This window comes from Drosophila pseudoobscura, chromosome X (genome assembly GCF_009870125.1).
Source record: "Drosophila pseudoobscura strain MV-25-SWS-2005 chromosome X, UCI_Dpse_MV25, whole genome shotgun sequence".
Lineage (NCBI taxonomy): Eukaryota > Metazoa > Arthropoda > Insecta > Diptera > Drosophilidae > Drosophila > Drosophila pseudoobscura.
Window position 1 is genome coordinate 55,252,859 of NC_046683.1, and position 26,345 is coordinate 55,279,203.

Sequence of the window (26,345 nt, forward strand, 5' to 3'; positions counted from 1 at the left end):
AACAGAAATAAAACAGGGAACTTATATAGTTTACCTGGAACTTCCATCCAAAAGTTGCCATCTTCGAAATAATGGACACCCGCTTCGACAAGGACCTCCTTGCTCCTCACTGGAGGATACTCCGGTATGTAGTACTGGCTGTCGTCGAGTTCTGTTATGCCAGTGCTCAGAACGGTTGAATTTGTGACAGGCTCCGCTTGGTCCAGGGAGTACGTCGAGTTGTGCTTGCTGGAGATGATGCTGTCATCGATGGTGGTCGTCTGGTTGAGCGTCGCATCCGACTGGGTGGAATCCACCGATACAATCGACTCGTGCAGGGACTCTCCTCCCGACGTCACATAGGTGTGATTCAGATCGGAATGTTTGTAGCCGTTCTCTAGATCAGCCGCCTCCCTCTCCCTCTCCCGACCCGCTGCGGCTGCTGCTGCGGATGCTGCTGTTCCGACGGAGGTGATTAAAAGATTCTCTAGACTCCTTTTGGGCGCCTCGAGCACATCCCTTAGCCACTCGGGCTCGTCGTCGTTGTCGTGCCGTGTGTTGGCGGTGGTGCTGGCAGTGGCTGCGGTGGCTGTGGTGGTCGTCGACGGTGTGGTGGTTGTGGTCTCTGTCTCTGTGCTGTCCGCCTTGATGAAGGTGGCATTCAGTGCAGCAGAGGCCTGTCCATAGCCGACAATGTCCACGGCTTCAACGTCATCAGAGTCCTCCTCGCCATCCCCATTGGCATCGGCGTCGGCATCGGCGTCGGCGTCGTATACCTCGTAGGGCTCCTCCTCCTCGTCCCCGTAGCGCGGCTGCAGCTCCTCCTCCTCCTGTTTGTAGGGCGGCTCCTCCTCTTCAACAATCGCAGGGACGGCTGCAATTTGTATATCCTGTTGCTGTTCCCCGTTGGCTACTGATTGCAATGGCTCCTCGATGAGATTCTTGATGCTGGTCGGGGATGTTGCTGTGGCAACAACGGCAGCAACGGTCACACCCACACTGGGGGCAGCAGCGTTGAGTATTTGTTCGACTTCCTTTGCCTGCTCGTCGGAGAGCAGCGATTGTTGTCTGTAGCACGGAAAAAAGAGCAAATGGAAACGGTTTTAGCATAAGTTTTCCCTGGGGGGGACTGGGGCGGATCTAGAGAAGCGACAAATACAAGAAAGATCTAAGAACCAACCTGATTTTGCTTTCCAAAATGCTACGCAGGACAGGATACAGGCACACAGGCACACAAGCAGAAGGCAGGCAGGAAGGACGAATGCAGGACGATTACGGCATAACAACAACAATGCAAATATTACAATAAATAAATGTAAAGAAAAACAGGCAAAAATTGCAATAAATAAATGGAAATAAAAACAGGTGACAACAGAGAGAACAGAGAGCAGCAGAGAATGCATGAAATGATGAGAATTACATGAAATGGTATTTATTTATGGAAATACCTACATACTACTATATATATAAAACACAAAATAAATACGGAACAATAATAATAATATAAAATAATAGGTACGATGCATACGCTTCAAGATTTATCCACTTGAATACAAAATGTGCGTGTAAATAAAATTAAAGTGCATATTTAATAACAGTAATTAAGTGGCAGCAGCGGCAGCGGCAGTGCAGCAGCGGCAGCAGCGGCAGCGGAAAGAAGGCGTCGCAGCGACAAGAGTTGCAAGTGCAAAGTGCAATTAAAATGTAATGCAGTTTTAATTTACACACTCCAACAGGGAAGCGACAGCGTTAGGGGGAGTGCGCAAAAGGGTCTCCAATTCGAGTCTGGTTTTGGTTACAATTTGTGGCCGAGCTTCGGCATTCATTTGAAACCATCTTTGGCGATAAATCCCCTAAAATGCACACGAGTGTGTCGACCACTGTGAGGGGAGAGATTTTTCGATCAACAGAGAAAAAGGTATCCCATAATCCCATTAAGCTTCATTTTGTAGCATTTCTTGCACTGTCATTGGACAACCCCAAAATATTTACAGCCGCTTTCGAAGCCCCAAAGAAAAGAACCCTTTACAATCCGACAAACAAGGTCCATCAGATCTTTCCTTCTTGCGGGGATGTCCTCCAGCTATACATTTCTCAGTGCAATCTTATCCATAGCCTCCTCGCACGATCTGGGCATGAAATCCATTTGGAAAGTGATCAAACTATGGTACGATACAATCGCCTAGAGATCTAGGGATCCACTAGGGATCTGTTCTCTACCGAATACCACTTTGAAGAGATCGAACGTTGCACGTTGCAATCTGCAGTGACACATCTGTTGTCGCTTAAATATGATATCCCCACAGAAGTCAGTCCCCGTTTTAATCGCAGGTGTAATAAAATCCGTGAGCAGGTAAAATGCAGTCAGAGCCGCAGAGCAGAGGAGTATGCGATGCCAAATTAAACATGCACGCTTACACGAGCACGTACCAGGAGGAGGACGAGCATGGGGCATGGGGCAGCAGCATGTCGGTGTGGAGGGCGCAAAAGTTATGTCGCATACGCCGCGTTGCACACGCAATGACATCTGAACGGAACAGCAGCAAAAGCTGAGCAGCACAGCGGGCCAGAAATACCCGTACAGCCAGTGGCAGAGGCCAAAAAGAGGATATCAGGCGGTGGCAGTGGAACAAGAGAGAGGACACCATCAGGCGGTGGCAGTGAGAGAGGGAGAGAGAGAGAGGTAACAGGGACACGGACACCATCAGCAGGCAGTGGCAGTGGCGCTGGCAGACAGTTGTCAGAGTTAGCTTTTGGGTGCATTTAACGTTTAAGTGTTTTGTCACTCTCACTTGTGCGTGACGTCACGTGGAAGGTGCAACAGTATACAGGGATACCTGTACCCCTGTACCCCTCTACCTTGCCACCCCTTTCATGCCTGTGTCTCTGGCAGAGCAGTGTGTTTGTTAATTACTGCCAACAATTGCCAGCGACAGACAACGAGAGGAGAGGAGAGAAGGGAGAGAAGACCAGCGACAACGTTGCTAATCATTGAAATACTCTCACACAAACAAGCAGAGAGAGAGTTACAGATACAAAGAGAGAGTAGAAGATACCCCTAAAGAGGGATCTATCTTATGGAATTCCACATTCCTTTTGGATCAGATTCTGGGCAAGATTCGTCGAAGAATACTCAGTCCGAGTCGCGCTTAAACGAAAGGGTTATCATTGCAGAACCAGCATTTATTTGGAAACTTCCACAGACTTAAAAATAAACAAGTTTTTCCACAGATTTGCAAACTTCTAGGGAAAATCAGGGCACTCGCTCTGCCGATAGTGTATCAAGAAGGAAAGCGACTTGGCTGTGTTGCAAGTGGTTGATTATGTTGTTGATAATGAGAGCCAAGTGGCAGGCAGGCAGGCTGGCAGGCAGGAGCACCCTGTTCCATCCCCCACCCTCCCTTCAGGTGTGCCACGACCGTGCCATGCATTTAAATGAGTTTTCCCAGCATCAGCAGCTGCAGCAGCAGCAGCAGCATCGCCCATTTATATAATTGCAATTACAATTGGCATTCATTTTCACACTGTGCCGGACTGTACCGCGAGAGACTACGCGCAATAATTAGCCGTCCTTTTTTGTTGGATTCTTTTCGGAGCTTTGGAATGCTAAACATACGGCGGCGAGGCATTGAAAATCAATTGGTACATTCCTATAATCCCCGTCGACAATCCTCTCGATGGGAATCGCCCATAGAATCCAATTAAATAATTAGCCAGCGATTTTCAATGGGAAATCTCTATGGATTGTCACTCGAAACCACTCGAAAGAGAGAGGAAAAGCGGGAAACAACCAAATATTGAGAGGAAAAACCCATTGAAAATGCCATTTAGGCAAACACCAAAACCAAATGTGGTGCAAATCGTGGAAAATAGCGAACAACTATGTGTGGCGGAGCGAGAGAGAGAAAGCCCCCCAAGCGTTGGAGGAGAGGAAAGGGAGAGCCTCTAAGCGGCTTATGAAGAGGATATGGGAGGCAGAGGTCACCTCCACTCAAGCACTGATCCCCGCAGCTATTCGCTCCCGCTCTCCCTCTCTCTCTCTCTCTCTCAGGCTTGGTGGACAGAGAAAGAAAAAAAAGAAAAAGAATTAGCATAAATTTATAGTTTTATAATTAAAATACAACTAACACGGTCCCTTTTTTTAATTGCTAGCAAAATGTGGAGCAGAGCTACTCCTGCTCTCTGCCTCCAGGCCAGACCGCCACACGCCGCATGCCACATGCCGCACACACGCCACACCTTCGGCGGCCCTCCTCCCGGGGGATGCCTGCGGCATCGGGGGCCCCGCAGTTGCATGCATAACAAAATATTACGCATACGCAGCGGGTGACGTGAGAAAACAGTCAGCGATGACAAAGTTTCGTTTGGCAGCAGCGGAAAAAATAATTATGAGAAATAAGCGGGAGTGAGGGAGGCACGGGGGGGGTGGTAGAGGCAGGGCGGTAACAAAGCGACAAAGCTGCAAAAACTTCAACAACAGCAGCCACCCGCTTCGAATGGGCATCAACTTTAACGATATTTAAATGCAACACCACCACACGACACGCGGAAAATATTCCGAGGAAAAGTGTTTGGGGAAAATGTGTGAAAGACAAATGCAATTATGCAGCAGTGCGGGAAATGGTGGGGGGGTCGGGGGGTGGACTGTACTGTTCCGTTTGTTGTGGGGGGCGGTGTTCGGGGGGGGGGGGGGGGGGGGGGCGGCGTGGTGGGACGCTGCTTTTCGTTGCCTATTTATTGGAGCACAAGCGACAAAATTTGATTCAAGTCAAAGAAATGCACATAAAACAAGGACTAAAGCCCACAAAGGAGATACCCTGTACCCTTTTGTGAGGGGGAGCATAGGCATTGGCAGAAGGAGGAAAAAGTAGGAGTAGCCACAAGTGGGCCACAAAAGAAAAACCTCAAAGTCTCTGGAAAGGCACATAGGCATATGAGTATAGGATACCCTGAGTACCCTGGCCTCCCAGTGGCCTGCTTCTTGGAATACAGCTGGATAATGGCACTATTTGTCAATCGTCAACACAAGAAGCGAGGGAGGGGGAGGATCTTCCACAAACAACAATTCTTCCCTGGGGGGGAAGAGAGCCATCAAAGTGTATGGCATATGGAAATGCCATAAAGCGCGGCACACATAGTAGGGTAATATTTGCCCAGATGTGGCAGGGGTTTGTGGCTTTGTCCAAGGGGTGGGTGGGGGGTTGTGCGTGCGGTGTGTGTGGTGTGTGTGGGGACAAACAAACAAGGTCAGTCTGCTTATTGTTTCGTCATACATTTTTAATTAATTTAAATAACAACAGCCATAAGGAAACCACAATGCCAAAGCCTTGCCCCACAAAAAAGGTGCCAGAGCCGTAGAGCTTCTCTCTCTCTCTGTCTCCGTGTGCCTCTCTGTCGCTGTCTCTGAAAAACTCACTCAAGAGTGGCTCACTCTCTCTTCCACGCACTCATTTTCGCTCTCTCTCTCTCTCGCTCGCCAGCTGCGTCTCTCTTTGAGTGAGTTTTCGCCTGGTGGCCCTGGCCCACACACAATGACGTCATGTATCCTACGTCCACGACAATGTCCTTCCTTCATTGTGTTCTGTGATAAATTTAACAGAATTTATGTTTAGTCATTCGTGAGGCAGGGCAGGGCTGGGCTATAGCTTTCGGTTTATTAATAGCTCTTTCGCTTGGTCTAAATTGGGGGAACACGATGGTCTATCATTCTCTAGGAGTCGAGTCGAGAGTCTGTCCCTTGTCTGCTGTCTATGTGTGTGTGCGGGGCGAAAGTTTTGGCCTGGTTTTGAGCGAAGAACCAAGTCAAGGTGAATCATGACGATGATAATGCGCTCGATGGAGCTGGAGCTGGAGCAGGGGCTGGAGCAGGGGCTGGAGCAGGGGCATCCTCTGCTCCTCTGCATATGTTGGATGGGCATTATATTTATGGTTTATCTGCTTAAAATTGCCACAATTTTACAATTTTCGCTGGGGCCTTGTAATCACATGCAACGGGTGGAAATTTGATTTGAATGTGGAAAACACAAGAGCGAGGAAGAGAGGGCAAGGCACAATGCAAATTGAAAATTCAATTTTATCATGGCAGACACGTACGGGAACAACAGTCAACATTCGGCATTCAACCAGCAGCAGCAACAACGTTCTCAGTGGAGAATCCAAACAGGGAATCGGGAATAGGGCATCGGGAATCGGGAATCGAGGACCAGAAACAACAATCAGGCAGAAACAATATTTACTGCGTGCGCACCAAAGTATGCAACGAGAAAAATTGGCGACGCATCCGACGGCGGGGTAGCACCGACCATGCAGATACCCCTCGAACCTATCGAACTATCGGATTATTCCCCATACTGGCAAATACCTGTCCCACAGCTTAATCCTCATGGACTATGATGAATTTCGGTATTTGGGTAGACATGAACATTAGCTACAAGTCTGCCAAATATTTCTACCCTAGCTACAAAAATGGGAGAAATCTCAAATCAGAATTGGGTATTAATTTCGGTATTTATTGGTTCTGCCCATTGCCATTTTTGTTTGGGCACAAGAAAAGAGTAAAGGAGTACGGAAAGAAAAACAAAATACACTCATCTCTAATTGGGTTTCCGTATCCAGGAACAAACTCTCCACTACTGATGCTCATTGTAAGGCCAGGGTATCAGAAATCACAAACGACAGAGGACAGAGGACAAAGGACAGTAGGAGAAAGATGTAGGGTTTGAGGGAGGAAGGGGTGGCGGGGTGGCGGGGTGGCCAGCATTGACAATGTTACAAAATGACAACTTGGCAACAAAATTATATTTCAGGGAATGGGATTGGGAATGGGTGCATCTGCTCGTGCCAGTGCCGGTGCCTGTGCCTGTGCCTGTGCGTGGGAGATGCGTGTGGCCCGCATCTGAACAAGAAAATGGAAACAACAATGTCATTCGGGGACGGGATGGAACGGAGCGGAGCGAAAGATGAGGGAGCGGTTCAGCATTGCGTGTGAGCAATGTTCAATTGAAAACTCATTCGATTCAAGTGACACAACGCTGGGGGCGGAGGGGGGGCCCAGAGGAGATACCCTGATGGATGGGGCAAACAGCACACAGCACACACCCGTCAACCGATGATAAACTCTTTTCCAAACAATCATCTCCTCCAGCAGCTTCCCTTAGAAAAAAGCTAGCAGAGATTATGATGCGAAATTGGGATAATTAAATGCCCGAGCAATGGGATAACAACAAAAGTGGGCGTAACCGGGGGGGCAAACTCATTCTAGTCCCTCATAAAGGAGTGCGCCCCACTTCCATCTCTCCATCTTTGGAGAAGCCCACTCGAAACCCGTTCAGAACTCTTTCGGGAAAACAGTTTTAAATACAATTTCTGGGGCCAACAATGACCACCCCCCTGGAGGAGCAGGGAACTTTCATAACTTGCAACTAAAATGCAAAAACTTGTCCATGCACGGCACAGAGAGAATTTGAGGGAAAGGAGTGGCATGGCGTGGCATGGTGTGGCGTGGCGTAGAGAATCCATTTCGCATTTCATCCCATTTCCCCATTTGCCAGGCAATCAACGTGTGACGACGTTGCAAGTACTTTCTCGCACAGCAGGCGGCAGGTAACAGACAGATGGATACACATAGATAGATGCTGCCACACTGCCCTGCCACACTGTCCTGCCACACTGCCCTGCCACACTGTCCTGCCCTGCCCTGCCATTGTATTTGCTTTTATCTTTATCCCACCCCACAGCTTGTGTCTTTATCTTGTATCCCACTTTCATCTTTATCTTTTGAATTAGCAAAAACTTCTATGCAACTATAAATTCAAGTATTTGCCTCACAAACTGAAACTTATGCGCGCTGCATGCCCCATGCCTTCGAATTGCGTAAACAGAAAGCCCCAACATCATCGTCAACAACGATGTGCTAAAGGTGTAGTGTGTGTGTGTGGGTGTGCCCCATTTGCTGCCGCACACGGCTGCATTAGTGGACCCCGAAGCGCGTTGAAAGAATCGCTGAATGCAAGTAATGGGCGAGGAGAAGGAGTGGGGAGTGGGGAATGGGGAATGGGGCCCTACTCTATGCTCCCCGAGCAAACCGATGGGGGAAATACTCTGCGCGATAGATCCGCTCTTCGGCGGGGCAGGCCCCATCGAATGGCCCCTGCATGTTGGCACACATTTCGAGCCGTTAGTGTATCTCAAGAACTATTGAAATAAATACCAACAAATGGGCCAAAGCGTCATTCGTGCTCCATTTCCAAAGTTGCCATCAAAAAGTTTTGCTGGTTGCACTTGCAGCGCACTTCCGCCCCCATTTGTTGCCATTTTTTGTTGCCACTGAGAGGGCCAAGAGCAGAAACAGTACGAGAAAGGGGGCGGCCCATGGCGTGGCGTGGCAGGACAGGGCGTGCGATAAGCCAAGCACACAAATAAGATTACAACGCCACCCCCCCGACCCCCCGACCCCCCGACCCACCAACCTCTGACCCCACCCACACCAAATACTCGTAAAAGCAAAAGAAGAATTATTCGCGCTAAAAACTTTTTATTTTTAAATGCAGTCAAAGGCAAAAGTTCAGCTCAAAACCAACCGAAAATCCCAACAAAAATGCACCGAAAATCGCACGGAAATAAAATAAAGACGTAATGAAAATGGAATGATTCTAATGAAAATAGTCGAGAAAATAGAAGAAAAAGTTATAGCCGCCCAAAAACCAAACAAATATTGAGAAAGTGTGAATAGAAAAATATGTTTCAAAATGGCAGGGCAGCCAAAAAAAAAAAGAACAGTTCCGAAAGGGAAAAGGCAGCGAAGGGCCACGTTTCAAGGGGGAAAGGCGGCAGCGGAACAAAGGCCAAGTTAACTGGGAAAATGTCCAGCGGCAAGAGTCATCCAAAAAACAAAAAAAAAAAACCAACAAAAAATAGGGCAAAAGTCAGCTGCAGCAGTCGGACTCGCACTCGCGGCTAAAGAAAGTTAATCCTCCAATCACTGGAACTGGAACTGGCACTGGTCCCTGCCACCGCCCCCGCCACCGCGCCTTTCAGACAAAAGAGCGCGTTGCCTCTTTTCAGGACCCACTGAAAGTCCTTCTAGTTGAAAGAAAGAGTGAGGGAGAGGGAGATAGAGAGAGAGAGAGAGTTACGCTGGGCAATTACAGAGGCCAAATGCCGAACAAACTGTCCCACAATTGACCCGCAAATTGGCCAGAAAACGTCAGGCAGCAGCGGCAGCGGCTCCTGCCTCTTGCCACACTCTGGTGCAACGCATTCAAATGGGAGACCAAGCCTCGTGTCAAGGACAAACGTTTTGGGGACAGCTGGCAGGCGGCCAAAACTAAAAAGACAAAAAAAAAACCCGTCTTTCGGCTCCTGTTGAGCCCCGAAACATTTGGGGGCCTGAAAGATAAATGAGGGCTCGCCTCCACCATTTCTTGGTCATTCTCGCAGTCTCCTTTTGGGTGGCGACTTTTGGCCAAGGACAACAAGGACATCATCCTGTGTCCTGCTGCTGCTGCTGCTGCAATTTATGCAAATTCTAGCCCGCAATTCAAAGACAGAAAGAGAGAGAGAGAGAGAGAGGGGGGGGCACGGGAGAGTGTTAGGCAATTGCCACTTGCTATGTGTGTGATTTCCCCGCCCCCCCCGCCTGTTGCCAGCCTGCTGCCTGCCTGCCTTTTGCAGTCTTTCTTTTGTCCTGCAAATGAATTTCAATTTGCATTTCCAGTTCAACTCAAGTGAAAGCAGAGGCCCCCAGAGGCGTAACGTAACCACCCTTTTCGACTCCTCCGACCCCTGCGACTCCTTGCGACTCCTCCGACTCGCCCCAGTGTCTGCTGTTGGAGTGCAAGTTTTTCAATTAGTCAACACAGGACTTGCACTTTTCTCCCATTGGCAGGCAGGCAGGCAGGGGGGCAGGCAGGCAAATTACTATTCAGTTCCCATTTTCCGTATGCCAAAAAAAGAACCACTCGAAAGGGTCACCGCGTGATTAAACCGCATTTGAACCCCTCAAATTATGTGAATTATGGGGCAGGGCAGGGCAGGGCAACTACAAGCAATAATCATGGAAATTTGTGCCCCTTTTTGGGAGGGGAGCGCAGGGAAGGGGTCATAAATTTTGTATGCGTTCTGCCTTTGAAGGCAGGGAGGGACAGAAAGGGGGGTTCTACTTATTAAAATGATTCTGCACTTCCATCCAGGCCGCTCGAAAAGGAGTTTTAGCGTATTCAGTATTTTCCACCTACATGCCATGATCTCTCTATCCAGGAGCCCCTTATGATCCCCTATTTATGAGCCCCTTATGATCCATCCATATCTATTCCAAATTATGCTTGTATTCATTGATTTTTATTCACGTTTCGGATGTTCTCCCAAAGATCTGTAGCTCTTCAAGATCTATGTAGCTCCCCTAACTGATTGCATATCTTATCTGGTATTGTATCTATATACTATATTGCATCTACCTATCTTTGTATATCCCTGGGACTCCCTCAATCCATACGTCCATCTTCTTTCAAATGTATCTATCTATCTTTCAGTCTGCATCACGGACATTCTATTTGGATAAAAGTATCCTACCAAAGAGCTCATTATGATGGTACATACTACCATCATGTTCTCTAATAGAACTCGAATCGCATAAAACTTTGATATGCTTTTCCTCTCTTATCATCTGCCTTGTGTCCTTTTGTGTCCGTTTCCTTGTTCCCCTATTCCCCCTGACTCTCATGAACTCGAATTAGCTCATTTTCTGCTGGAAATTCGACTTTTGCACAGGTAAAAGACACAGAAATATTCAGAGAGCCGTCAGAGTGGATGTACAATTAAACTAAGCACAGAAACCACTTCCCCAATGCACTTTCTTTTTACTCTCCCCCCCCTCCCCCCTTCTGCAGAGTCTTCTGCTCCTCCTGCCCCTCTGTGTAGCGCCACCAAAGTCGTCGCCGCAATTTAAATAAGCTTAAAAGCGCAACGAAGACTAAAAGCAAACTTGACTGAAATGCATTGCACTTCTCTTAGCCTCTAAAAAAAGCCATACCAAAAAAAGTGATGACAGAGTGGGGAGTGGGGAGCGGGGAGAGAGGCGGCAAGAAAGTGGGGCAGTCGGGGGGCGGGGTGGTGGTCGGGGTGTCAGCATATTGAATGCCAAATGAGCGATTAGCACTTGTCGCCGCCCCGTTGAAGCTTTTCGGTCTGCCATGTCTGCCACGATGCCACGACCATAATGAAGGCAGGAGAGAGAGGGAGACAAAGAGAGAGAGGGGGTCCTGGAGAGGGTGCTGGGTTGCTGGGGGTGGCAGAGTGGCTGAGATTCTGTCTGTTGGTTGTTGTTTGTTTTCTTCTACCGATTTGCGCTTCAAATTACCAGACGACGGAAATGTAATTTGAATAAACTACGAAAGTAAATGAGTAAATGGAAAGCCAAAGCAAAGAAAAACTCGTTAAAATAATGAGGAAACGGCGTGGGGGCAGAGTGGAGTACAGTCGGAAGGAGAAAGAGAGACAGAACTGCAATCCAATTAATTGCGATTAACCTCTAATCGTAATTGGAATATCCTGCTAGCCCTGCTGCAGCCGCAAACATGCCACAAAATGCAATGCCATATCCCTTCAGTACCGAAAACCACAAAAGAGCAAGGAGGCATTTCGCAATCTCACAATCCGAAGCAAACAAATCATCATCCGAGCATCGAAGAGTGGGAGGCGGGAGGCGGAGATCCTCAAAATCCATTAATATACCATAGGCAGCAAGGACACAGACGACCACAGGACATGGCCACTAACGAGGCTCGTGTGTGCCATTGCTAGCCACCGATACGATACGATACGAAACGGAACGATACGATACGATACCGAGGAGACAGTTGTCTAATTAAAAGCCAACAAGAGCCCAAGGAACAGGACTCCACATTTGCACATCTCCAACTGCAGAATGAAGTGTGTGGGGAAAAAGGAAAAACCACAACCTTTCGCAGGGAAATGTGCAAACGAGCAATGTCATCAGCACATCACCCCGTGCCACCCCCCCCAATGGAAATGAAGGAAAATTGCCAACGACTGGGCCCGGACATTAAATATTGATAATAATATTTTTACTTTTGCACCTACCAAAAGAAATGCCACACAGAATGGGGCAATATGAGCAATGATGGTGCGGCACTTGTCTCCTCTGGAGAATCCCTGGCACTTGTCACCGCGCAGGGACTTGCTCCGTCTCCGTCTCCTCCTCCTTCTCTTTCTCTGTCTCCTTCTCCTTGATTTTAATTAAAACTTATTTCCGTGCAAAAACTGAGTTTTTTCCGCCTCGGCACGATGAAAATGTTAATTAAAACGATGTTCCGATGCCGCAAGACAGATTTCCCTCTCGCGTTTCCTCGCACATTATTTTCGCAAATGGATTTTCGCTTCGGCGTTTGGCGCGCACTTTCTGCGACGGAAAAGTAGCTTTTCCTTTCGTTGTTTCCTTTTGTATCGCTGCTCGTCTGGTTTTCTGTTTTTCTGTTTACGGTTTGAGCCATGCGACAGGCTGAACGGGCAACGAGCATGTGATTCGAGTCGCGTGATTGCAACAGAATGTTGGGGCAGGACGCGACTGCACTGCACACGGGGCACGAGCACGCACTCAGACAGGAGGCACTCAGCAGGCACACACACAGAGAGAGAGAGAGAGCGAGAGAGAGCAGAGCGCAAGAGAGCGCAGGAATGAGTGAAAAGTGCCTTGGGAAATGAGTGAAAAGTGAGGCCAAAAGAGTGAAAAGTGCTTTGGGAAGTGAGTGAAAAGCGAGAGAGGAGTGTTTTTTTTTAGATTTTCGAAAGTCGAGTTTTTTTTTGGTGGTTTTTCTATTTTGGAAATGCAGAGTTTTTCCTGATTTGAGGCAGGATTTCCCCCGTTTTAGAGCTTCGAGTTTTAGCCACCATTCGATTCGGGATTCCCCCCGCTTTCGAGTGGCATAAAGTGACAGTTTTTCTGGTCGAATCGGAGCCCCATTACGACGCTGATTTTTCCCACCACAACGGAAAACTATCATAAATAAAAAGCCAAACAAATGCCAAAATGCTTTCACTAATTGACGTACGAAACACACACATACACATATACATAGTGTGTGTGCTTGTATTGGAGCCAAAGGAAAATCCATGGCCCGCGTTCTTTTCCGCGTCTGAAACGAAATTGGTTATTTGCGTGCGAAACGCTTGGAAAAATGCCTCGCAGAAAGCCAGAAACGGCACGAGGGGGCACTAGGGGGCACGAGGGGGAAGGTAATTCCCAGGTAATATGTTCATGATAAATTGCCCGCCGAATAGAAGAAAAAAAGACGAGGGAAAATGAGTTGAAATGTGAAATATATATAACGAAAGGCGAAATAAATAGTTCCAGGGAGAAAAAGGGAAGGGTTTCAGGGGGGAGGGGGGGCGAGAGTTCCAGAGAAAATTCGAAGCCGGAGGAAAATCGCTTGAAAATTGCATTTTAATACATGGCAAAAGAGTGCCAGAAGGCGGTTTTTGGGGTATGGGGGGGTGAGGGGTTGCGGGGTTGCGGGGTTTGCCGTTTGGCCACACAATAAATCAATGGCAAGTCAATTTTGCTGGCAACAGCCACGCATCCAGGCTCCTCTCTGCACAAACCGAAGCATAAATCGACTTTAAGCAGTGCCCAAAGCCCCCCCTTATCCCCCACCCCCCACCTTGTGACCCTTTGAACCAGCAGCAGGAGTAGACACCTGCAACTGCAACGGCATCGGCACCTGGGATCTGGGATCTGGGATATGGAGATAGTACATGGGATAGATAGGGGTTCAAAGGTGGCCAAGAGACCCAAAACCAGGAGCAAGAGAGGGCAGCCAGTCCGAGGAGAACACGAGAGTGCAGCCAGGGGTGGCAGGGGGGGGGGGGCACTGCCACACAACACGTCATTAAACAAATTGATGTACGGCGTGTAATCATAGCAAAAGGGGCACCTCCAGGGCAGGGATTCATTGTTCATTGTTCCAGTGCGGCACACAAGTTGCAACAAGCAATTGAGGAAAGTTTGAGTCGGTTTTTGGCAGTAGCTTAAAGCGCCACCCCCTTCCCTCCCTCCCTCTCTCGCTCTCTCTGGATTTTCCTTTGAGTCGGGTACAACTTCCGGGGGCTGCTCTTTGGCATCCTCCTGACAAGCGACAGATTAGCTTACAATTACAACAAAAGTGAGGCATGCTGCATGCTGCATGTTGCATGCTGTTGAAAGGTGGCAAAGCTGTGCTGATGAATAGAGCGGAGATGGAGATGTCTATGGGCTGTGGCTGTGGCTGTGGCTGTCGTGGTGGCCCCCAAAGGGTGGAGGGCGAACGAGCTAATATTTGCAGTTCACGAGGGGTTCATGGGAAAGCTTGGATACGGATACGCTCTTAAATTGTACTGTGGATAATGGATAATGATACGCAAAGTAATACATAAACAAATATAGAGCATGCTTAAGATCTAACTAAAAGAAAAGCAATCCAATCTTAGGAGCCAACAGACATAAAGAAGGTTTCGTGCTTAAGGATAGTCATGCCTTAGATTTAACTACAGCAAACACATACACAAAGGAGAAGGCAAGGGGAAGCCGGGACTCACCTTGAGCTCAACAATCGTTCGGCCTCGGCGGCGGTCATGTCATCGGGCAGGCTATCCTCTCGTGGAATGGCTGCAGCAGCAGCCACTGGAGCCACAGATGAAGGAGCCGCAGGAGCTGCAGAAGAACCCCCCATCAGAGAGGGAGGAATGGCTGTGGCCACGCTGTGATTGACGTGCACTTTGATCACCTCGTCGACCACATCGTCCATCAGTTCGACGCTGTCGAGGCTATCGTTGCCCGGAATCATTCCCAAATGATTGAGTATATCCTCCTCATCCTCGCCGGCACTGGTGTCCGCGTACTCCAGGTCCTCCTGCATCTCCAGGGAAATGCCACCACCACCCTGGGTGGGGGCCCGTCGCTCGGGCAGAACGGGTGCCTCCTCCTCCTCCTGCTGCTGCTGCTGCTGTTTGTGCATCTCCCGCACCTCCACATACTCGACGGTCAGGTGCTCGTCCTCCTCCTCCTCCTCCTCGTCGTCGTCGTCGAGGTCCAGCTCCTCCTCCTCGTCGTGCGCATCGATGGAGGCTATGGGGGCTATCCCCTTGACCAATGCTGTGCGAGCGGGGGAAATGGGAGGCGTGGACTTGGCACTGCCTCCGCCACCGCTGTGCTCCTGGTTATTCCTCCGCCTTATGGGCGACACCACGCCCACCGGCGGCGAGTTGTACGCCACGCGATGCAATGGAGATCCATCCGCAGATGGAGACTGCAGCAAGCCGCGCGGTGGTGCCGCCGGCGTCCCCTCCTGGAGGTCGGTCTTGATGATCGCATAGACAGTGCTCGTCTCCTGGGCAAACCCATTGGCTCCATGGAACTTCCGTTGCATATCCGTGACCTTGGCCGTGTCGTAGAGCTCTGTCTCGGATCCGTAGACCTCCCGGGTCTCGCTGCCGTCGGGATTGAGGCGATAGCCCACATCCACGTAGTGCAGGCTGTGGTGCTGCTGCTGCTCTTCGAGTGACTCGCCCTGGAGTCCCTTGGCCTTCAGTTCCCCCTCATCCTGGTTGCTGGCCGTCGAGATGATGCTGGGGGGACGTTGTCCGAGACCAGCGGCTGGCATTTGGAGGATGATGCTGCTCCGTTTGTTGGCCACACGCTGGGGTGAAGAGGAGCTGCTGCCAATGTTGCTGGAATGTTGCTGCTGCTGCTGCGAGGCGGCCGTTGATTCATCCACAGATTTGCGACCTGCAAGAAAACAAAAAGAATGTCCGTCAGAAGATGTCTCTTTCAAGCTTAAGCGCGTTTCACTGGCCGCCCACTTCTACCATCGGCCCACCCCCCAAGCGAATGCTTCAAAAGGGAATGCGAAAGAATACAAAAACAAAAACCATTCACATGTCGTGCGCATGACGCAGCACTTAAAGGCTTGTGTTCGACTCGAGACGCACAGGCGAGTGCTTCAAAAGAGAATGCCCAAATATTCAAAGAACAAATTACATGTCATGTGCATAACTGGACATTGCTGATCGGCCCGAGTAAACCCCACCCGGCCCCTAGATTTCATTCTGCCTATTCTTCTTCATAGGCTGATGTTTTGACACTTTCAATGAATTGTTTAATTAATTGTCTTTCCCCCATTTCCCTCCACTTGCATGCATTCTCCTAATTTATTTATTTATACACAAACAACTAATATATGGAATATTTTTAATGGATCAGAAGATACTCTCCCATTACTTCTATCTCACTCTGGCAAATCTCTATCTCCCTGGGATTTCTGTTCTGTTCTGTTCCTATTTTCGTCTTTCGACTTTCGACTTTTGTTTGCTTTGTGGTCGAGAAACGTTAAAGCTGTCAACGCAGTGGCATAAATATAGATTCTATATAGTATCTGTGGGATCTCTGGCTGGATACTAGGGGAGGAGGGTCTTCTGCTTTTCGTTTTCAAGAATGAAAGAAGTTTGGGCAATTCTTTAAACAGTTTTTAATCGTTTTTATGGGTATATCTATGGGTTTATACATTCCATTCCGATTGCCAGTCCCCTACTAACCTCGACAGGCCTGACAAAGTTTCCGCAAACTGAGGCACATTTTCCTTTTGGCTTTCACTTCACTTCACTTGACTGCACTCGTTTTTCTATTGTTTTCGATTGCACATATTGTCAACACTTGTTGGGGGATAGTATGCACAGTATTTGATTGATCTTTAAAGATATAGTAACCATTATTCGTTGGGGAAACCCAACAAAGAAGAGGAGTCCTCCTCTCCACCCAGTACCATCGAATCGACTCGGGAAGAGTCCGAAGCCGGAGGAAAAGGCTCGAAAAGATCTACGACATGGCGTCGAAAGCGCCGCATGGCTCTCGAGGCACAAAAGGCTCCCCAGGGGACCATAAAAAAGGTGTATAAGCAGCAGTGCACGACCTCTGGGTGTCTGTTGCTTCGACTACAGCGGGATACAGTCCCTACCCCACTCTCTACGGGATTTGGCCTTCCCACAACAGTCGCTTCCTCCCTGCCGCCGTCTGCTGCTGCCTGTTGGCCTGGTCAAGTGCAGCACTGCACCCTGGCGTATACTTAATGCCAATTAGAGATGCGTGCGCTTTTAATTAAGAGTAGCAATGAATACTTAATGGTGGGAGAGTGGGAGAGACGGAGACGGAGACAGAGACAGACAGCTAGCGGGGAGAAAGAAGAGAGCGCCTCATTTGTGGCCAAGGCCAATGCGGCGTATGTGTAATGTTCTGTTTTCGGTTCAAGTAAATAAACTTGGAAGAAAATTCAAGCCAAAACCGAAGGCCATTCGTTGAGGTAATCAAAAGAGAGGGAGAGAGGGGGAGAGAGGGAATCACAGACAGAAAGAGAGGCTAAAGAGATCGACAGAGACAGCGCCGCCATAAACAAAACGCAATTGAAATCGATGAAAAATCGACGATGGGTTGGAAAGGGGAGGAGGCAGGAAAAACAACATTCACATCACACATTTGTTCGTAACTTTTCCCCGAATTTCCTCCCATTCGGCGTTCAAGTTTTCCCCCGTTTTCTCCGTGTGTGTTTTCGTATAATGAGATGCGAAAATTAATGAAAAACTCGGCCAAAAATACATTCTCGGTGCAAGAAAAAAAAACAGAAACAGAAACAGAAAAAAAGAATAAAAAAAAACAAACCGAACAAAAGACAATTAAAGAGAGAAGTAACAAATGGCAAATCAAACGAAAAAGAGAACGAGAGAGGGAGAGAGAGAGAGTGCCGGAGAAGGGGAGTGAGAGAGAAAGACAAATTTGCGTAAAAGTTTGAAATAAATCAATGATTTATAAATAAAATAAATCGGAAAGAGTGCATGGGAAATTCGGAGAGTAGTTGAAGGAAGGAAAAGGGGCATCGAGTATGCATCGAACGATTCGCACGGGCTTCACGGCAGAGAAATGGAGAAAAGGGAGACCAAATTGGACAAGAGAGAGGGCACCATAGGGAGGGACAGCTGTAGGCATGGGAAAAAAGGGAAAGAAGAACACGAGAAGACAGGCATTTAGCAGGGTTTTTCTTGGCCGATTTCCGGACACTAACTAGTTTAGGAGCCGAAGAACTAGGTTCACACTCTTTAGCCTCTTGTTTTCATTCAGAATCATGGTGATAAACCCAAGTCTCATTCATAGTGATGAATCGACGCACAAAATTCACTTTATCCTCCTGAAAAGGCTCTAAATGTTGCACATATTTTGCAGACAGCTTTCTGAAACCAAATGCTTCAGTCAAAATATTTCTTCCACTCATTGGGCACAATGAGATGCCTAGGGCTTCTAGAATATCTCTTTCAGTCACTCGACGATTTTCCAATACGATATCCCATATCTTTTCTATAAGCCCTGGTGTTGTTGCTGATTTTGGACGTCCTTGATGTGGATCGTCTTCAAGGCTCCTACGACCACGTAGGAGTAGGAATTTAATTGAATTCAAATTAAATTAAATTTATTGAAGGCGAAGAGTCCTTATAGAATTTAAATATTCGGTCATAGATTTCCTTTGCTTTTAAACATTGCAAAAAATAATTAATCGCTGCGCTATACTTGATGTTTTACATAGTAAAAAATGTCTATGACACGTCGATAGTAAATGATTTAAAAAGAAAAATAGAATGAATTGACAGATTGAAATAAAACTTCGCAGACGTTCATACAAAAGACGCACCAACATAACAAACAAAAAAAAAAAGAAGCGGGAAAGTTGTGAGTGGCTGCTGCGACCGCAGCTCTACATTTATACCCGATACTTAGTCAGTACGGCTCTCCTCCGGCAGACGGCGCTAACATTGACTGACAAAGAGTGCGTGCGTGCGAGAGAGACAGAAAGTCAGAACGTGTCGTCGGGCGCTTGTAACAGTGACGTAACACAGAAATCTGTGCTCTTATAGTCTCTGAGCACTAAGCGCTCATAGGGATGGAGAGACGGACGAACAGACATGGCTCGATCGACTCGGCTATTGATGCTGATCAAGAATATATATACTCTATGGGGTCGGAAACGCTTCCTTCTGGACGTTACACACATCCACTTTCACCACAAATATAATACACTCATTTTGAGTATCGGGTATAATTAAGCCAGGCGTCACGCCCTCTCTTATCAAACCGCAAAACTTGTATTTCTTTGTGTTGTTCTTGGGAATGCACAAATATCCACAGAACAAATTACATGTCATGTGAGTCATCCCACCACTATGAATCATTCTGCCTATTCTTTTTCGCCGGAATATGGTAACTTTTATTAATTTAAATGAATTTTAAATCGGCTGTGAGCTCTAGAAATTGTAGGCTTTTGAATTCTCGTTCTTTTTCTCTCAAGTGAACAGCAATTTGATCGAATCCTCTTGCATATTGAAGAACAGATACTGTCGCTGCGCAGTGCTATTCCCTCCGGGCATTTGTGTCTTGTCTTCCTCTGTGTGGCAGTGTAGCGCCTTAATTCACTCTCCAAATAGCCGTTGGCTCCCTCGGATGCTACGCCGCGAAGCTCGTGACGCAATTTATTTCCCGACGGAGATTCGGCTGCAGAGTTGCATCGGTGTCCTAGCAGTCGCACTCATCCTCGAAGGCCACTGTTCTCGTCTGTGTGCCTCGTCTGGTTCCCTTCCGTTCGATCAGGAGCGATCTATTGAACCCTTGCTCCCGGCCTGATCCGTTATCCCAAATGCGACCATCAAGGTACAGAAGTTTATTGAAGGATACTGGCACCTTGGCAGCTGTTGGATAAGCCATCAGGGCAGAAGGAGAAGCCGGAGGAGGCACTTGGCAGGCAGCTCCGAAATCCTCAAACGTCCCATATCCTCCTGTGTTGAAGCGCGGCGGGCGGCTCACTTGAGAGGGGATGCTGTAGCGCCTCGACTGTTGCCCCCCACGGCTCGGTGGTGGACAGATCGGAGAATCGTGGAATGGTTCAGGCAGGGCCTGGAACTGGTGTTTCAGTTTCTGGTGCTTCCCCCCTTCTGGTACCCCCTTCTTCTGGCTGGAGTCCCTGGGCTTGGGCGGTCGATCTGGCGTGTACCTGTCGTCGTCCACTGGAGGGTAGACCAAACGGCGATTGCATCTTCTTGGGAGCCACATTATTCAAGGCACTACCTTGAAATCGGTATTTCCGAATATTTGTGTGTGTAATTTCTATTTACTGAAATTTTGAATTTCTGAACACAAGGCTCCCAAATGATACCCAAAAACAAGTGAAACAAACAAACGAATGGATGGAAAGGTCGGTCTAGGCTTGGTTTTCCTTTGGCAGATATCTCAGGGCATTTTTCTGGGGATATTTCCAGGGATTTCGGAGGATAGTTCTCGGGATATTGATGGTGTAGTTTCAGTATATTTCTGCTGACCTCTAGAGATACATATTTCCAGGGATAGTCACATATCCCGGAAGATATTTCACAGAATATTTATAGGGTTATTTCATGGTCATAATTTTTTGCGGAATACTTTTGTGTGGATACTTCTAGGAGGGCTCTAAAATACATTTGGAGGATGTTTCCAGGGATAGTTCCCCAGGGAAAGCTCTCGCGGAATAGTTATAGGCAAGATTTTCGGGATAGGATAGTTCTCTCGCTAGCGGGAGGATGATTCATGGACTGATGTTTTGACACTTTCAATGAATTGTTTAATTAATTGTCTTTCCCCCATTTCCCTCCACTTGCATGCATTCTCCTAATTTATTTATTTATACACAAACAACTAATATATTGAATATTTTTAATGGATCAGAAGATATTCTCCCATTACTTCTATCTCTCTATGGCAGATCTCTATCTCCCTGGGATTTCTGTTCTGTTCCTATTTTCGTCTGTCGACTTTCGACTTTTGCTTTGTGGTCGAGAAACGTTAAAGCTGTCAACGCAGTGGCATAAATATAGATTCTATATATTGTATCTGTGGGATCTCTGGCTGGATACTAGGGAGGAGGAGGAGGAGGAGGGTCTTCCCATTATCGTTTTCAAGAATGAAAGAAGTTTTGGCATTTCTTTAAACAGTTTTTAATCGTTTTTATAGGTATGTCCATGGGTTTATACATTCCATTCCGATTGCCAGTCCCCTACTAACCTCGACAGGCCTGACAAAGTTTCCGCAAACTGAGGCACATTTTCCTTTTGGCTTTCACTTCACTTCACTTGACTGCACTCGTTTTTCTATTGTTTTCGATTGCACATATTGTCAGTACTTGTTGGGGGATAGTATGCACATTATTTGATTGATCTTTAAAGATATAGTAACCATTATTCGTTGGGGAAGCCCAATAAAGAAAGAGGAGTCCCCCTCTCCGCCCAGTTCCATCGAATCGCCGCCGGAAGAATCCGAAGCCGGAGGAAAAGGCTCGAAAAGATCTTGCGACATGGCGCCGCATGGCTCTCGAGGCACAAACGGCTCCCCAGATGACCATAAAAAAGGTGTATGCATCTGTTGCACCTTCTAGAAGGAAAATTCCATAATATCTCGCCGGAAAACTGTTGTGGGGGCAATCGACCACAGCGGGATCCAGTCCCTACCCCACTCTCTACGGGATATGGCCTTCCCACAAGAGTCGCTTCCTCCCTGCCGCCGTCTGCTGCTGCCTGTTGGCCTGGTCAAGTGCAGCACTGCACCCTGGCGTATACTTAATGCCAATTAGAGATGCGTGCGCTTTTAATTAAGAGTAGCAATGAATACTTAATGGTGGGAGAGTGGGAGAGACGGAGACGGAGACAGACAGCAAGTGGGGAGAAAGAAGAGAGCGCCTCATTTCTGGCCAAGGCCAATGCGGCGTATGTGTAATGTTCTGTTTTCGGTTCAAGTAAATAAACTTGGAAGAAAATTCAAGCCAAAACCGAAGGCCATTCGTTGAGGTAATCAAAAAGAGAGGGAGGGAGGGGGAGAGAGGGAATCACAGACAGAAAGAGAGGCTAAAGAGATCGACAGAGACAGCGCCGCCATAAACAAAACGCAATTGAAATCGATGAAAAATCGACGATGGGTGAAAAGGGGGGGAGGCAGGAAAAACAACATTCACATCACACATTTGTTCGTAACTTTTCCCCGAATTTTCTCCCATTCGGCGTTCAAGTTTTCCCCCGTTTTCTCCGTGTGTGTTTTCGTATAATGAGATGCGAAAATTAATGAAAAACTCGGCCAAAAATACATTCTCGGTGCAAGAAAAAAAAAACAGAAACAGAAAAAAAGGAATAAAAAAAAACAAACCGAACAAAAGACAATTAAAGAGAGAAGTAACAAATGGCAAATCAAACGAAAAAGAGAACGAGAGAGAGAGTGAGAGAAGGGGAGTAAGAGGGAAAGACAAATTTGCGTAAAAGTTTGAAATAAATCAATGATATATAAATAAAATAAATCGGAAAGAGTGCATGGAAAACTTGGAGAGTAGTTTAAGGGAGGAAAAGGGGCATCGAGTATGCATCGAACGATTCGCACGGGCTTCGTGGCAGAGAAATGGAGAAAAGGGAGAGCAAATTGGACAAGAGAGAGGGCACCATAGGGATGGGGAAAAGGGAAAGAAGAAAACCGGAATAGATGCATTTAATAGGACTTTTCTAAGCAACAAAGACAAACAACCCCCACCCCCACCCCCCGAATTTGCACATGAAAATGCTTTAATAATTGCTGAGGAAACCACAACAAAGAGAGCGCCAAATTAGACAAAAGATAGAGGGATAAAAGTGCAACAAAAAGAGGGATAAAAGTGCAACAAAAAGAGGGAGAAGCATCCCCCCAAAATGTCAAGACAATCCAAAGGCGAGGCCCATCTTTTAGAACCGAGGCTTTTGATACCCTTTTGCCTCATCGGTAGATGATTTCCATTATTCTGTTTATAGTACCCTCCTATGCGGTACAGTCATCAGATTTTTATCATCTCTTGGAAAATTCTGCTTGGATTATCAGAATATTCCGTCCAGAAATCGAGACCTGGTCTCGGCGATACCTCCGCCACTCTGTTGCTTGTTCGAGGGTATCAAAACGGAAGTTGTTGTCAAAATGTGCCAAAATCAGAGGCCAAAAGAGGGGAAAAAGGGGTAAAACGAGAGCGAAGCGATGCAAGGGGCAAGACACAGGCAAAGATGGCAAGCATGTGGCAGCAGATTTGGCAAAAGTTGCTTGCCTCCGCCCCCGCGTCCGCTCCTTGGGTTTAGTGGTCTCTGGCCTTCCTTTTGTGCGCCTGTTGGTTCGTTAGGTCAACTCTCAAATGCCCCAAAAAGTCCTGACAATGCAGGGGCCCATACACGTGTGCACATAATGAAAACAGCAACGCAGCAACGAGACAAAAGGATAGTCTTCTCTGTGCCCAGAGAGGAGGAGTGGCCCATGGAGATATGATTTGTTGCTCAGGAGACTCCCTCTCCCTCTCTCTCTCTCTCTCCTGCAACAGAGAGCTTACGTGGCAAAAAAGCCTTAAAATTTGTAAGCAAAAGTGACAAAAATTAAACAATTATTGAGATAACGGAAGAAATATATCATTCAGATCGGAAATCATCATTTTGCAGATGGGAATGTGGCAGATCCTCTTGCATGTCATAGTATATCCCTTTGAGACCTTTCTGCCAATCGAATTTCCTTTTGTTCCTTGAATAAATTCAATAACTTATGGCTTTGTCAAATAATCGAAAACGAAAAACGATATCCTTTATACAGCTAATACCTGTACGAAAAACGATATCCTTTATACAGCTAATACCTGTATAAAGGATATCGTTTTTCGTTCCGTTTCCAGTAAAAATTCATTCAATTAATTGCCAAAAAGGAAAGGAAAACAAACAATATATCAATGGAATGCAAATGGACAAAACGATGGCAGAGATACAGATACAGATACAGACACACAAGCGAGTATCTTGCAACCTCTCAAGTGTTCGGGCGAGGAATGTGAGGCAGCCACTGGAATGGGAGGAAAGGGAATGGCTGAAAGGAGGCTGAAAGCCAAAAACTGCAAACACATGACAATTCCAAACATTTTTTCCTCTCTGTGTGTGTGTGGTATCTTCTTCTTTTGTGTCTGTTTTTGTCGCATACAATTTCAAATTTGAAAATAAACTCGGGTGGAAAAGAGGCAGAAGCATCGGGCGGGCGGGCGTAAGAAGCACGAGGGGAAAAGAGAAACCATCTAAAAGTGTCAGACAAATGTCTTAGAAGAATATCTCTTTAATGGTTTCTTTTTCTTTCCTTCTAGACAATGGCAACAACAACAATTTCTGTTGTGCTGCTGCCTGTTGCCATGCCGCAAGAACAACAACAAGACTCTGCCACTCTGCCACACATGGGAATGCATTTTTTAAATATTTTCCTGCGACTCACGCGCATTTGTGTGTTTTGTGTTTGTCGCCACACAACAACAACAAAAATCAAAAAAATTCCAACAAAATACTCGTTCTCGAAGGAGTTCGCTGAACTGCATCCAAGATCTGCAAAGATCCGCACAACAAACAAAGAGAAAAGATACTTTTGGAAGGGTGGGGTGGAAGATGAAGACATAATCCATACTTCAAGATCCAACAACAAACAAAGACAAATGTATATAGATCTTTTGGATTCCTATCCATATGTTTCTCGATCTTTCGCCATCGGTGGATGGACCTCTTTTCATCTATATTTTGTCTCTTCTGCCCTGTTTCCCGCCCTATCGCTTCTTGTCCTTCAATCCCTTCATTTTTTTATGCTTAGTCCTTTTTTTGGCCCTCCTTTTGCTTTATTTTCCTATTAATTTCTTATCAGATTTTCTTCTTCTTTTCACATATTTTATTCGAATTTTCTGCCATTTATTTACACTTTATTTTCTGTTTTACGTTTTGGCCTGTTTTATACTTCTTTTGTGCTCTTCCTTTTCTCTCTGTCTTTACCTTTAAATACACTTATGGAGTGAGCCGCCAGTGACTACCTACCACTTGTAGTATTCTTGCACACTTTCAATCACAGAATCCGGCCGTATATGATTCTGAATGAATCCAAAGAACAACACCTTGCAGTGGGGCCAATCACATTAGAACTGAATGACAGCCCCTCCGAAGCCCCACCAGAGCCCCAGAGACAAAGCCAGACCTCACCGCAACATTCAAGACATTTCCAGACCCGAAAACGACACCGACACCGACACCGACACCAGAGCCCCCAAACAGAGGGCGGGGCGGGGGGCGGGAGGGAGAGAGGGGATGGGTCTGCTTCTGTTATCACTAGACCCTGAAAAATCTGTGTGCCACCTCACGTGCCCCTCGCAGAATGCGAGAACAAACCCTCTAGAATTCTAGAATCACGCCCCAAGCGAATGGTTACTATATGGAATATTTTTCCTTTTTTTTTCGTATAATTTGTTTTGATTCTTTTGGCTCTTTTCTATTCAACTTTTTGTTCGGGGTTCAACAAATTTGTTTGGGTTTTTGCAGGGTTTCTTTCCACTTTGAATAGATACGAGAGATTTACTACAGAGATTCGCATTCGGTTGTTTTTTTGTAAGCGATTCCGAATATAATTGAAATACGAAAATTCTGGCCCGCTTATCAATGGAAACGCCACCGTAACGCGACATCAACTGAAAAGATCCGATCCGAAGCGGAGAAAAGTTTTCAGCATCCCACAGAAAGAGAGAGAGAGAGAGAGAGAGAGAGACAGAGAGAGAGAGAGATCGGGGAATCGGGGATCATTTCTCTCTTTTGGCAAATTGCCCGCTGCGTTGCTTGTTGGGGCCAGACATGTGGCAGCCAGCCCCCAAAGTTCCGTTTGTCATGCACCACACACACAGGGTGCTCCAGGCGGCGCCCGATCCCCTCCTGCCAGTGCTCGTGCGAGGGCCGCCGCGCCACTTGTCAGGCTGCCAGATTGCAAAATCCCCCAAAACACACACAAAAGCACAACAAAAACCAAATGTTGGGAAAGGCCAGAAATATTCTCTCTCCTTCGCTGTCACAGGGATATGGCGTAGGGGGCAGGGGGTAGGTGGTAGGGGGTAGGTGGTAGGGGCATACATCACTCAAAAGTCGAGACAAATTTCGGGCTAGTGATAGTCGGTGGGGGGCGGAGGGAGGGTGCGAAAGACATCTAATTATAAAATGGGAAATTAACTGAAAATAGTTTCTTCGAATTTCCTCAGAGAATTTCAGAGATTTCAGCGACTGAAATGGTTATGGAATATACGATTAGGGTATAAAAATACAATTTTAGTGGCACAAAAGTTCAGAGCCAACGGCAGCGAAAGGTAAATCAATTTTACTTTTAAATGGCGAAAGAAAATGTCTTTTTCTAACGAAAATGTGGCATCATCAGCGTTTTGACGTGAAAACATTTTTCGAGCTCATTTTCGCAATGGACGTCATCAGTG

At 47.0% G+C, this 26,345-nt stretch overlaps 1 protein-coding gene and 1 long non-coding RNA gene across 27 annotated transcripts in view; both read right to left on the reverse strand.

Annotated features, from left to right (window-relative positions):
- Spn (protein phosphatase 1 regulatory subunit spinophilin) overlaps nt 1-26,345 on the reverse strand; it is a 60,561-nt gene that overhangs the window by 6,748 nt on the left and 27,468 nt on the right. For 20 of the 24 annotated variants that reach the window (XM_015187961.2, XM_033384363.1, XM_015187963.2 and 17 more), the window contains 3 exons: nt 14,569-15,757; nt 1,160-1,180; nt 35-1,047 (listed from right to left, as the gene is read on the reverse strand). In XM_015187961.2, the coding sequence (XP_015043447.2) occupies nt 35-1,047; nt 1,160-1,180; nt 14,569-15,757 (2,223 nt within the window). Of the gene's footprint in view, nt 1-34; nt 1,048-1,159; nt 1,181-14,568; nt 15,758-16,563; nt 16,700-24,915; nt 25,037-26,345 lie in introns of those variants that run through there. The other 4 variants (XM_015187970.2, XM_015187956.2, XM_033384365.1 and 1 more) reach the window with 3 other exon arrangements.
- LOC117184999 (uncharacterized) lies at nt 21,055-25,628 on the reverse strand. 3 transcript variants are annotated; one of them, XR_004470489.1, is made up of 2 exons: nt 25,454-25,628; nt 21,055-21,250 (listed from the first exon to the last, which is right to left on the reverse strand). It is a non-coding gene; the product is annotated as an uncharacterized lncRNA (long non-coding RNA). The 3 variants fall into 3 exon arrangements; XR_004470488.1 differs by having other exon boundaries at nt 25,451-25,627; XR_004470487.1 differs by having other exon boundaries at nt 25,440-25,626.